This window comes from Medicago sativa, chromosome 2, assembly GCF_051527215.1.
Source record: "Medicago sativa cultivar Bolivia chromosome 2, Bolivia_mono, whole genome shotgun sequence".
NCBI lineage: Eukaryota > Viridiplantae > Streptophyta > Magnoliopsida > Fabales > Fabaceae > Medicago > Medicago sativa.
Window position 1 is genome coordinate 11,400,904 of NC_140750.1, and position 13,589 is coordinate 11,414,492.

General features: G+C 33.4%; 1 protein-coding gene across 1 annotated transcript in view; it reads right to left on the reverse strand.

The window, feature by feature from the left end:
- Positions 1 to 5,475: 5,475 nt before the first annotated feature.
- Positions 5,476 to 13,589, reverse strand: part of LOC146944527 (elongation factor G-2, mitochondrial-like) — a 44,189-nt gene continuing 36,075 nt past the window's right edge. Inside the window, exons 7-13 of the mRNA XM_085742893.1 lie at positions 11,014 to 11,105; positions 10,861 to 10,927; positions 9,889 to 9,918; positions 8,240 to 8,287; positions 7,690 to 7,759; positions 6,456 to 6,544; positions 5,476 to 5,853 (exon numbers count right to left, since the gene is read on the reverse strand). Of these exons, the coding sequence (XP_085599019.1) occupies positions 6,468 to 6,544; positions 7,690 to 7,759; positions 8,240 to 8,287; positions 9,889 to 9,918; positions 10,861 to 10,927; positions 11,014 to 11,105 (384 nt within the window). The 3' untranslated portion in view covers positions 5,476 to 5,853; positions 6,456 to 6,467. The remainder of the gene's footprint in view (positions 5,854 to 6,455; positions 6,545 to 7,689; positions 7,760 to 8,239; positions 8,288 to 9,888; positions 9,919 to 10,860; positions 10,928 to 11,013; positions 11,106 to 13,589) is intronic.

A 13,589-nucleotide genomic window follows, 5' to 3' on the forward strand; every position in this document is an offset into this window, starting at 1 on the left:
GAGGAGTCCACTCACGACCGCAACTAATCTTGGTTACCTGCAAGTTACCCATACGAAGAGCAACATTTTCAAGCAGAAGGGGTGAGATTTCACAAAACAATAATATTAGGCATATAATTCAACAATTATATCTAACATCTTAAACTTCATTAACTAGCATCATTAATCTTCCTACATTAGACATAAACTTCATCATACATCATCAAAAATACAATCATAAACATCATCATATATCTTCATAAATATAATCATAAGACATCATCTTATAGCATCATAAGTACAAACATAAACGTCATCATATATCATTATAAATATATTCATAAAAGCATCATCACATATCATCAAATACTAATCGCAAACAATCATCACATATCATCAAATAATAAACATAACATCGTCACATATCATCAACTAATAATCATAACATCGCCACATATCATCATCTAATAGACATAGACATCATATCATAAATCATATAGCATTATATCATAAATCATATAGCATCAACATAACATCATCATCATAAACCACTTCATAATCAATCATCATAAACAACTTCATAACCATTCATCATAAACAACTTCATAATCATTCATCATAAACATCTTCATAATCATTCATCTATAGTCACTTCGTTAAAACATCACAACTTAACATCTTGACTCGACAATGCATCTAAACTCGACTATGCAACTCTTAACGTCTTAAACCATCTCGAATCATCATGAAATGCAAATGCATGTGGTACCATTCTAGGGCATCAACCCTCATCGTCATGGGTTGAGCAAAAGCTCATAGGGCATAAGCCCTCATCATCGTGGGTTGAGCAAAAGCTCCAGGGCATGAGCCCTCATCTATAAATGAGTATGCATGGACTCGACATCTTACGTCTTAGAAACTTCATGAACATCTATGACATCTTAACAACTTGACGACTTCATAACGACTCGACGACTTAACAACTTCATATCATCTTAACGTCTTAACATCTTAACATCTTAGCATCTTAAAACATCATATATAATTCACATTAATACTCATATAACAATATCACTTTGATAATATTAACAGCAACATGACAGCACACAATTAATTCATCATATATCATCGTATTCAAGTATCAACAATTCAACATGCATCTTTGTAAGAACATAAATAATCATGCACAACATATTTTCATGTCAAACCAAGGCTACTGGAAAGATATCACAATTATCAACAACTTTCATGTTTACAACAAATATCAATTCAAAACAGAAACATATGAACAAAACGCAAAAACATGAAACAGAGAATGCTGTCACCGTACAATTTTGCTAAGACCTCCTTGGAGTATTTTCATCATAACTCAAAAACTAAAAATCATATTCACGTCAAACCAAAGCCATTGGAAAGCTATCAAAATTACCTAAAACTTTCATGTTTACGCCTAAGACCAATTATGTACTGATCAATACCAGTTTTCATTTTAAATTCGGAAAAGTTGTGCTGAAAGTCCATAAAAATTCACTGTGACCTACGTGCAGTAATTTGACCATAACTTAAGTTTTATAAATCCTTTTGAAGTCAAACCAACGACATTAGAAAGGTAACATCCATACCTACAACTTTCGTGTTTACACCTAATGCCAATTCAAAACTGAAATGTGTGAAAAAGATGCAAAAACATGAAACAGAGAATGCTGTCAGAGATAGCTCTCGGGAAAACTCCATTTTTCATCCCAAAATCCCAATTTTGAATCCCCTAAGCCCAAATTTGGTCCCAAAGTTTGTTTAAACGTTTCTAAACATGAAAAGACACCCAAATCCATATAAAACTTGAACTAAAACACCCTTTCAACAAAAATCACCATTTGACCCATTTTTCATGAAAACCTTAAAAAACAACATAAATTCACTTCAAATTCTATGATTATGATTACCCATTGCATCAATCATTAACAAAAACATATCATAACAATAACAGCAACAAGCAGTCATGAATTCATCAACAACAACATTATATTTCATCAATTTTGAGTGAAACCTAATTTCTCTAATCATCAAAATCAAACAACAACAACCATTAATTCTCAATTCTTCACTTAAACCCTAATTCTCGATCTCTCAAAAACTCTTCCTACAAGTCGTTAAATCTAATCGTTAGAATCATACACATAATAAGATTGAATGCTAGTCTCACCCTTACCTTAGAATTATCGATGCAGCCTCTTCTGTCTTCTCTTTGTCTTCTCTTCTCTTCTATTCTCTTCTCTCTAAACCTTGTTTTTTCCAAAAACTGATCGTACGTTATATGTCTTTCTAAACCTAACTTCTCTTATTTATAACCCCTCATCTAATTTCTCTTACACCTCAAAATTACTCTTTTCCTCATAATCTTATTTATTTCTAAATTAAATATATATCTCTCCCACTTAATAATATTAATGCACCAAATAACACATAATAGCATAGTTCATCAAAATATATATGTATATAATATTTTAACACCAAATAACAAATATACCTCTTCACTGAATAACAAATATATTTCTACACCAGATAACATATATATTTCCACACAAAATAACAAATATATTTCTACACTAAATAACATATATATTTCTACACAAAATAACAAATATATTTCTACACCAAATAACATATATATTTCTACACAAAATAACCCCACAATTTAATATTTATTTTATTTTCGAATCTTATTTTATTAAACAATAAAATAAGTCACAATGTCTCATAAATTTCTCTAAAATCATATAAATCACATAAATCTTATAAATCACACTAATCATATAAATATATTCTAAAACTCATTAAAATAATTAAATAATCGAAACGGGCGTTACATAATTCATGTTTACATACGTGAACAATCTTATAATTTTATTCCACTTACGCTTTGGGTCACGATATTGTCCCACTTGTACTCAATCTTATTATGTTTTGGGTTACGACATGACTTTGTTAGAGATGTCTTTTTTGATATATTCTGGCAAGCGGAAGTATCTATGAAGAAGGAGACGCCATTTAACTTCTTGTCTGATCCACTATATGGAAAATTGACACTTAGACCAGCATATATTACGGTGTACAAGTGAGTAGGAGGAAAACATACATCTGTGAACTTGACCACTTTGAGGTGATTAGGAACCAAGGCTTTTATGGTGGGTCATGCATCCCTCAAAGTCGCGTCAAACAAAGTGGCCAATCATGAGAAAACGTGTTTTAACAATCAACATATTTTCTTACAATTTGCGTTAGACACTTTTGGTTTTCTATCACCAGAGGTTGTTGACATTCTACATAGAGCTCAAAAGATCTTGCTTAGCAATGTAATGTCTCATAGGTTTTTGATTGATGTGGTTTTGACATCCAAAAAGACTTAGCGGCGCAGCTTCTTGTCAGCTTGCTTTCCATTTTTGGTTAATGAAGAAGCAACGGTTGTTGGCGTGTTGTCAAAGTTAGAGAATATTTTCATGACGAAAACTCTAACAAATCGAATTTACTTGAAGTTCAAATTGTATACATGCAAAATTTTGGAAGTCACCTCAATACATGAATATGTCAATAAGTTTGATAGGATAATATCAAGCTTAAAGGATATAAATATGAAGATTGAGGAGAAGACCAAACACTCAATAGCCATTTTGCATGTATACAATTTGGATCTCAAGTAGATTCGATTTGTTAGAGTTTTCGTCATGAAACTATTCTCCTTCTTTGAGAACACGCCAACAACTGTTGCTTCTTCGTTAACCAAAAATGCAATTATGGCTGACCGTGCTTCAAGATCTAGCTCTTTCCAATCCTCATCCTTCACATCCTCGGGTTTTGGTTCTTTCCCTACCAAGAATACTTAATGTAACTTTTCTGAAATAAGCAAATTTTTCATTTGCATCCTCCAATAGGGAAAATATATACTAACAACTATATATTGCATATGCTTTTGGGATAAAACAGATAATCACTAATGAAGAAAACTTTTTGTGTTCTTATAATTTTCTATGTTACACTGTATTACAATTTCTACATTACGCTATTACTTTTATAATACACTGTATGCTAATTTAATGAATCGTAAATATTACCCTAGCCAAAAAAACAATGATTCACATTGTTTCTGAAAGCTACGCCGTTCATTCTTGCATTTTCACCTCATTGAATTCCCTTATTCTCCTCCTTACTTTTCTCTTCTCCACATAAGGAGGAGTTTATTGCGTTTGAATTTCATATTGATGATGCAACTATTGTCTTGGTTTACCTTTCTTGCTACTTCATACATTTATTAGAGATACATACACTAAACCGTAAACAACTCAATTCACGTCAACCTCTAAATTCGAAGAACAAATACGAGTTTATATAAACTGATCAATTTACATAAGTCATGTAAACTAAGTTTGCGGTTTGTACGAATCTAAGAAATAATTTGAGACAGAAAAGAAATAATATTATAATTTGAGACATAGGAAAGAAATAATATTATATGCATCACTTTTGAATAATATTATTTGGAGTTATTTGAGCCTGTGACTGAACAATTTAACAAGTTGAATTCTTGAGGTAACAAGTATATATGTTAGTCTTAGTGGTCGGAGTGTTTTGCTATATTAGATTTTGAATTTGATTCCTATGTGCATCCAAAGGGAGTTATTATGGGGAGGTGGCCGTAAAATTTGTTGGATGAAATGAGTATAATTAGTTTTCCAACCTAGAGAGAACTGGGGTCTTGGAGTGAGAAATGTGAGTTTGGTTAATTTCATTCAGTTGTTTTGGCAAAATAGACATGGAGGTTAATTTAAAATGAGAGGTCACTTTAGAAGGAAGTGCTAGTTTGAAAATATGGCAACTAGGTTTTGAACGTTGATTTGGAAAGTGTTCCTTGGACTCGTTATTCTTCAAGGCGGTGGAAAGATATTTTCTTGATAGAGGCATCAGGAGGGAACAATTGGTTCAATGTGGAAGTTGTTCATGTTGTGGAAAACGGAAGCTCGACGTGTTTTTGGAAGGATGTTTGGCTGTTAAATTTGCCTCTTTACAAATGATGAGGAGTGATATTTTGACAACCAAAATCAAACAACTTTAATGACAACCTTTTTTTCTCTCTTCTTATTGGACAATAACAATAGAGAGAGAAAAAAGAAGAGAGAGAATAAAAGTATAATGTGAGGATGAGAGAGAAAGTTGTCACAAAAGTTGTTTAAAAGTGGTTGTTCAAATATCATTTCTCTAATAAATATTGTAATTTAATTTTATATGTTTGAAACATTATGAATTATTTTACAAATCCTCCTTAACAGGGAGGAAATTAATGAAACATTGGTGCGTTTTGTGTGGTTAAGTCAAAAAATGGTTCGAAAATATCCGAATCAAACGCAGTCTTTTGCGGTTTCGATTTAGGTTGGTTCGATTTACTGTTTGTCCTATTGAGTTGGTTTGGTTTTGAAGCAATAGAGAAAACATATATAGATATCATTTGGAAAGATTATTATGTGTGTCCTTCTATACTAGTCCTTATATTTATACAAAAGAATACTATACTTGCCCTTCTATGGTCCTTCAAAACAAACCCTTCTATGAAATTAATTCGTGATAATTTTTTTCTTTGAATAAAAATGCAAAGTTTATTAATAATCTCTTAAGCATAAAATATGCATAGGCTGAAAGAAGTGTTACAGATGAAAAGCCAACACTATGGTCAAACGACAAAATTGGAGACAACCCTTCCAAAGAAATCAGAAGGCTGCAGAAGGTCAATGAAAGAGCAGCCAAATGCTTCATATCTATCGTCAAGACAAAACCTGATTATGCCGCAATGTTCTTAGCGAGTGTCGTCATAAAATTCCTATGTTCCTGCAGTTATTTAAGAACCAATGGACTAAGTTCATGATAGGAACATCAAATTTGACACAAATGAGAAACTTAAAGAGAATGAAAGAAAAACTACTCAAATCTTTGGAGTTCAATTAACCAATACACAAAACACGACAATTATATGAGAAAAAAACTACTGTCCGGTTCAATTATGGTTCAGTTTTGTTAAAAGAACAATAGAATTTATTTTATTTTGTTTTTAAATTTGTTGAAGATAAGTAAGGCTACTTTGGTAAAAAAGAAGTAAGGATAAAATCACTAATTGCATTTTCTTTAGTTCTTGGAATTACTTTTAAATGATATTTTGTGAAATTGCGACAAAACTGTGAATAGTGATATAGTGTAACATAATACTTTTTTTTTTTGAAGGAGTGTAACATAATACATATAAGTTTCCAAAAAAAATTGTATTCAATATCTTAAAAACTATTTAAGTAAAGAAGTTTGACAAAAAAGTTTAAACTTTTTATGATAAAGCACTGAACCACAACTGAACCGTGTAGACAACCAATTACATGATATATTTTTCGGCTAAAGCCAAGTAAAGGGAGTTAAAGTGTCACATAAAAGCAAATACTCACTTCTTCTTAGAATTATTTTGTGACAGGAGCAGGAAGATTCGCAGGAGTAGGCATTAAATATCTAACTGATCCATCAGTAATAGTCTCTCCTGATTAAATAATGAACACAGCAAAAAAAGACCGTCAAAATAACACATTTCTACCCTATCGGCGAACACAAATAGCACAAAAGAAAGACTGCATATGATTTGTTGGATGTTTGGTTGGTGCGGGAAAGTAGTACGGGTGATGTGGAGGACAGAGTTTTTGAGGTGTTGAGAAAAGTCAGGCTCCTTTAAAGGTCTTTGCTTTTTTTTGAAAACTTCTTTTAAATCATATTCCGACTTGTTGGAACTTAACGGCATGTCTTGTTACATCTCAAGAGGATTCGAGAAATTGTGTTCATTCTCATGGGTGGGAGGAAACGTCCAATCATCTTTTCCTTCATTGTCCTACTGCTTTTAGGGTGCAGTCTATGGTCTTTAGTTGGATTGGCGTCGGTAATATTACCCCACCGAACTTATTTGTGCAGTTGGAGTGTGTTATCGAGGTGGCGAGAAACAAGAGATTAAAAAAGGGATATTGGTTAATTTGCCACTCTATCATTTGGGTGCTTTGGAAAGCAGGAAATGAGAAGATTTTTAAACGTGTTTCTAGAGATTACGGGGAAATTATGGATCAGATTAAAGTGATGTTGTGGAAATGGAGTCTTAGCCGGCTAAAGGGATATCTTTGGTTATTTTACGAATGGGGTTGGTATCCCGGAGATTACTTAAATAGACAGAGGTGATGTGTTTAATAGTAGAGGAAGTGCCGCTTTCACTCCGTGTGTTCGGGCTGCATAAGGCGTGGTTTTTTGGTCTGATAGGTTATGCTACACCGGTGCTGCTTTTCTATTTGGTGTTGATGTTGTGCGGTGGTTGATTGGCAGTGAGGGGCCCCTCTCGTTTAGGAGGCCGATTTCACAGGGGTGGTACGTTTCAGTGTAGGATATCATTTTGATTTTGATTGTTGGCTCTAGGCTTTTCGAGTCCAATAGGCCTCTGGAGTTTCTTATGGGGTGTTTACCTTTTAAGTTTTGTGACTTTTCTGCTATATAGCAATATCCATGTATCTATTTTCTCCTCTCCGGTAACTTCTTGGGATTGATATTGGGGTTTATCAATAAATTTGGCAGTTTTTGAAAGAGAAGAAAAAAGAGCAATGTAGAATTCAAGAAAGGAAGCATAAGCTTGACAGAAGAAAAAAGAGGAACCTGATGCATAACCATCATAATCATCATAAAATACAGCAACTATTTGACCAGCATGAGCCTCTTGAATTTCCTACAAATTTGACACAAGATATTGAGATTTGGAATGATGTATGTATAAATTTAATGGTACAATTGAAAAAAGATAATTAATCTCACCTTAAAGTTGAAAGTAGCAATCATTTTAAGACAAATCATTTTTGCAAATAGGTCAATTACTATGGGATAGAGGGAGTACAAAAGTTGATTTGTTGTCTCTGAAAGCATATTTACTAAAATTAAGTTTAAGTTATATATTTCATTCCATTAAAGTCGTAACAAATATTGTTTTTTCTTTCAATGAAACCATCTCCACGTACTATTCACATAGAGCGAAAGATGGAATAGAAAATTGTGTTATAATAACTGTATTTTGTTTTACTTTAAATAAATACCAATGAACTAAGAAAACGCATCTCAGAATCTACAAGCATAAATTTCAACAGTATATGTCACAAGTTCCATTTCCTTTAAAGAACGTTTGGCTTCATGAGCAACAAGTAAAGGCACTTACAGATTCATAATACAGCCAAACTTCACGATTTTCGTAATTCAATGAATCCTGAAATTGCAATTGCAAACATGGAATAGGAAATTAATGATGCATTACAGGACATTCACAACAAAAACAAAAGAAATTAAGGTAGAAGAGATTGCATAAGATATATCAAGAGATGTAATGAGAACAATATTTGTCTAGTAAGACATGTCCACATACTATAAACGCTAATCAATAGAGACTACTCAACGCACCCCCTCAAGATGAAACATATGATATTCAAAGCATGTTATATATATATATATATATATATATATATATATATATATATATATATATATATATATATATATATATATATATATATATATATATATATATATATATATTCAATTTGAGGTCTCCAATTTTTTGAAGATATATCGACTAACTGGTTATTTAGGCTTGGTGAAGAGGTTTTAATGATTCAAGAAAATATCTTATCTTGATAAAGTGGAAATAAATTTCTCTGTTTTTAATCCTCTCTGATAAAGTGGCAATTACCAATGTCGACTGAATTTCAACTCTTGTAACAAGTGCATCAACCTTTGTGCTTGACCTTTCAACAACAGTTTGCTTTTTACTTCTCCATGAATTTAGGTTTTTTCCAATAGAAACACGATAACCTAAAGTAGAGCTTCTACTATTCACCTCACCCGCTAAATATGAATTTGAGTATCGAACAATATTGGCACAACCTCTATCCTAATAAACAAGTCTTTTCCCAGATGATTCTTTAATATACCTCAAGATGCAAACAACAACATTCCAATGGCTATCACTAGGTGAGTTTAGACATTGTCTCACAACACGTAAAAAGCATTGCAAACAACAACATTCTTGTCATAGTGAGTGAACTCATATTCCCAGCTAACCTCTTGTATTTGCCTGAGTCAAGATATGGAACCCCTTGATTGTATAGAAGCTTCACATTGGATTATATAGGATTATCAACTGGTTTACAATCAAGCGTTGTTATTTACTTGATATAGCTCGAAGTTTATTTACCAATTCATGTACACATTTTAAATTTTGAGGCGATGTTATTCTCACTGCCTGCAATTTGGTAAACTGCATTCTATCCTCAGTATTGGATAATGAGATACCACGTTCACTCTTGTTTTCTTTTGTACATTGTCTCTCTTCACGCGTTCGACTCTAAATGTTTTGTTCATGATCTCTCTTCTTGTCGTGATTAACTGTCAGCATGAGTTTTTTTTTTTTTTTTGAAGAAGCTAAATAGCCCACCTAAATTGGCACTGGAGAAAATCGACTGTCAGCATGAGTTTTTAAATGTGTTTTTTAGGCTATTCTAGCGTCCAAAAGAGTTATCAATGTTATTCTCTATCCACACGTCTCTTTTAAGTTTAATTAAGGAGAAAATGTTGCTTTGTTTAAGGATACATCCCTCTTACTGTAACAATTTTACACCGTAGTGGATGTTCAATTTTTTGCAAATATTGCTCCTTAAATATTATTGTTCCCTGCATCAAAGAGGTCCAACATCTAGCTAGAATTTAAAACGAGACGACAGATATAAAAATTATACCATAGTTCTCAAAACTCGAAAAGCATTCAATTTATTGGAAAGTTCCACTAATCATGGTGAAAGTTTAAAAACTAACCTTACCATCAGGTAAAAACAAACTACGAACCTGCATTTCAATAAGACAGGCTTCAGCCACAAAATCACCGAAGTCTCAAAATGTAATGAACGAAATTAAGCACATACATGAAAATGATCTTGTGAGTGCATACCAATGCATAATGTTTTCAATCATGTTCCATGCATCATTAAGCTGATACAGGTTGTAGTCTTTGTTCTAACAATATTCTTAGAAAAAAGTACAAAATGAAACAAGACCAAAATATGCAGGAAGCAAACAATATGAAGCACATGCATGAATGAGATTGTCCAACATGTATCAGTGTCTGAGACAACACGAGTGTCTAAAAACTCTGACAAACGTTCCAAATATAATTTTTTTTGCTTGGACGCATCTGAGAGAGTTAAAGATGTGTCAAGTTAATGATGGCAAATGACATTGATTACATCATTTGTTTTGTTTTTCGGTAGTAGATGGATTAACAAAGGTGAAAGACTATTATAATATTTTGTTTGAATTTTTTTTTTTTTTTGTAATGAAACAAATTGCTCAAGGTAGATATGCAAATATATATTTTGATTATCAATTTAAATATTTTATAAATAATATTCATATTGTACTTAATTATTATATATATCCACACACATATACACACACATCAATGTTGGTGTGTTTGTGTCATATTAGGTGTCCGTGTCACAGATCATGCTTTATAGGAAAACATTAAGTATTGTTGAATAGACACCTTTTTCTTTGGAATATGTTTTTGGAAAGGAAAAAAAATGTTGATACTGCTAGTAGGAAACAGGAAGCAAGAATTTGAATGCATAGACTAGTAAGAATTTGATAATCTGAGGGTACATATGCAAGATCGCATAATTTTGTGTAATTATAAAATTCAGTTACAACAGCAATAACTGTTGATTTAAAGTTTTTAAAAAAAAATCATGAATGCAATCAAACAATAAAAATGAGGAGCCTTAAACTTACCTTGTTCTTCTTGCCAGTGCTAACATTTAAAATAAGATCACCCTTCCGAAGGACACCCTCGTAGATTCTTCACCCCAAAAAAAATATCAATGTAAATAAAAAACAAAACAAACAGTTGAAATATGATTTAACCACATTTAAAGGTTCTTCTACCTTAGAAATGTATATCCAAATTCAAACATTTCGCCCTGCGGTTTGAAAGCCAATGCCACAAGTGGTCCGTTAGGGCCTCCAGACAACTCAACCTATATAGACAAGTATACAATGTTAATATGCTTTTTTTTTGAAGGAAATGATAATATGCTTTTGTGAGTAGAATAAAAAATAGCAGAACATGTTAAACTCAGAGAAATTAGGGTCAAAACTATGATCCCTTTTGCTGGAATGTTTTCATTTAAATAGTGCTGATACAATATGTAACTGTTATCTACAGCTAGGCTATTTAATAAATACATAATTACACAATTATGACTGTACAATATGTTGGTTTGACTTGCAATCAAGTCTGTACACATCTGCTGGTTTAATGACCAACAGATCAGCACCAAATCAGCACTAATGAATAATTTTGCTTTCAATTCTATTGACATCCCCCCTCAAATTGATGCTGGTAAGTCTACAAGCATCAATTTGCTGATTAAGAAATTATGACGCTGACGTGTCATGGATTTTGTGAGTATGTCAGCAAGTTGAACTGATGTAGACACGTGAGGCAGAGTGATAATTTTGCGGTCATAGGCCTCCCTGATTGAATGACAATCAACCTCTATGTGCTTCGTTCGCTCATGGTATACAGGATTTGCAGCAATCTGTATGGCACTTGTATTATCAGCATGCAGTGGAGTTGGATGTGGTTGTGAATAACCAAGTTCTGAAAGAAGTCCTCGCAACCAAATAATCTCAGAGCACGCTGCAGACATGGAGCGGTATTCTGCTTCAGTTGAAGATTTAGAGACTGATTCTTGTTTCTTGCATTTCCATGAGATAAGAGCATCTCCTAAAAACATACACCATCCAGTCGTAGACTTCCTTGTGTCTGGACATCCAGCCCAATCAGCATCGCTGTATGCTTGAAGTTGTATTGCGGCACCTGTCGGAAAGAAAAGACCCCGCTTGGAAGTGGCTAGCAAGTATCTAATGATTCGTTGCACTGCAGAAAGATGCAAGTGTCTCGGATTTTGCATGAATTTACTGACTGTGTGGACAGCAAAAGAGATATCGGGTCTAGTGATGGTTAGGTAGATGAGACTTCCAACCAATTTTCGATAAAAAGTTGGGTCTTGCAGGAGTTCACCCTCATCTCGTCGTAGCTTTACATTAACCTCCATGGGAGTGTCAACTGGAGCTGCATTGGTGAGACCAGCCATGTGAATAAGATCCTGAGTATATTTGTGCTGAGTGACAAAGATGCCTTTATGTTGGAATTGCACTTCTAATCCCAAGAAATAAGTGAGTTGTCCAAGATCTTTCATGTGGAAAGTTGTATGCAACAATTGTTTGATTGTTGTAACAGCCTCTTGATCTGAGCCGGTAATGACAATGTCGTCCACATAAACAAGAAGTATCACAATTCCTTTTGAGGTTCTTTGTAGAAAGAGAGATGGATCATAGCTGCTTTGGAGAAAGGAAAAACCAAGCAGTGTTGTTCTAAACTTTTCAAACCACACTCTAGGTGCCTGTTTTAATCCATACAAAGAACGCTTTAGTTTGCAAACAGTATTAGGTAATGAGGGCATACCAGTTGGAAGTTTGATGTAAACTTCTTCTTTGAGGTCACCATGGAGAAAGGCATTTTTCACATCTAGCTGGTGAATTTGCCAAGATTCAGATGCAGCAATAGCAAGAATAGTTCTGACAGTAGTCATTTTGGCCACAGGTGCAAAGGTCTCCTCATAGTCCAGACCAAATTCTTGCTTATTCCCAAGAACAACCAATCTAGCCTTGTAGCGCTCTATTGATCCATCTGAACGAATCTTTATATTGAACACAAATTTACTACCAAGAGGCTTAACAGATGGAGGACATGGCACAACGTCCCATGTCTGATTTTCCTCTAGTGCCAGAAGTTCAGCTTCTATAGCTTCCTGCCAACATTTATTCTCCATAGCCTGTTTATATGAAGAAGGAATAGGAGCATGTCGCGTCATTTTTCGGTCGGTCAAGGGCCATTTGATTGGCGTTTGACCCGCTTTTGATTTCACGACTAAACATTTAATTCTTTTCAAAAGAAAGTGGAAAAAGGTTCAAATACCACATTTTTAGGGATTAAGGGTTCGGGGGTTGGTTATATTTAGGGAAGGTGTTAAGCACCCTAAATATTCGTAGTACTCTACGAGAACCTCTTGATTTTATTTAAGTTTTGTGCTATAAACTTGCTTGCTTTAAAAAATGGAATTTGAAATGATAAAAGAAAAGAGAGACCTAATTATCTATATTTTATTGATTTGGAAGGACGCATGTCCCTTGCCTACGTACCCGTGAAGGATCAAAACCTCGTAGTTCGGGGTAGAAATTGACGTTTGATTGGTTGAGTGTTTTTTAATAGTTTTTGAAAAAAGGTTTTAAAATGAAAAGCCAAATGGCAAGTTGGAATTTGTTTGTATTTTTGTATATTGAAAGAAAGATGACTCAAAGTAGAATTAAATTGATTGATGATTTGATTAAGAAAATAAAATGAAAAGACGATCGCTTGATTTAGGATCAAGGTTTGTTTATAAAAATATTTTTGT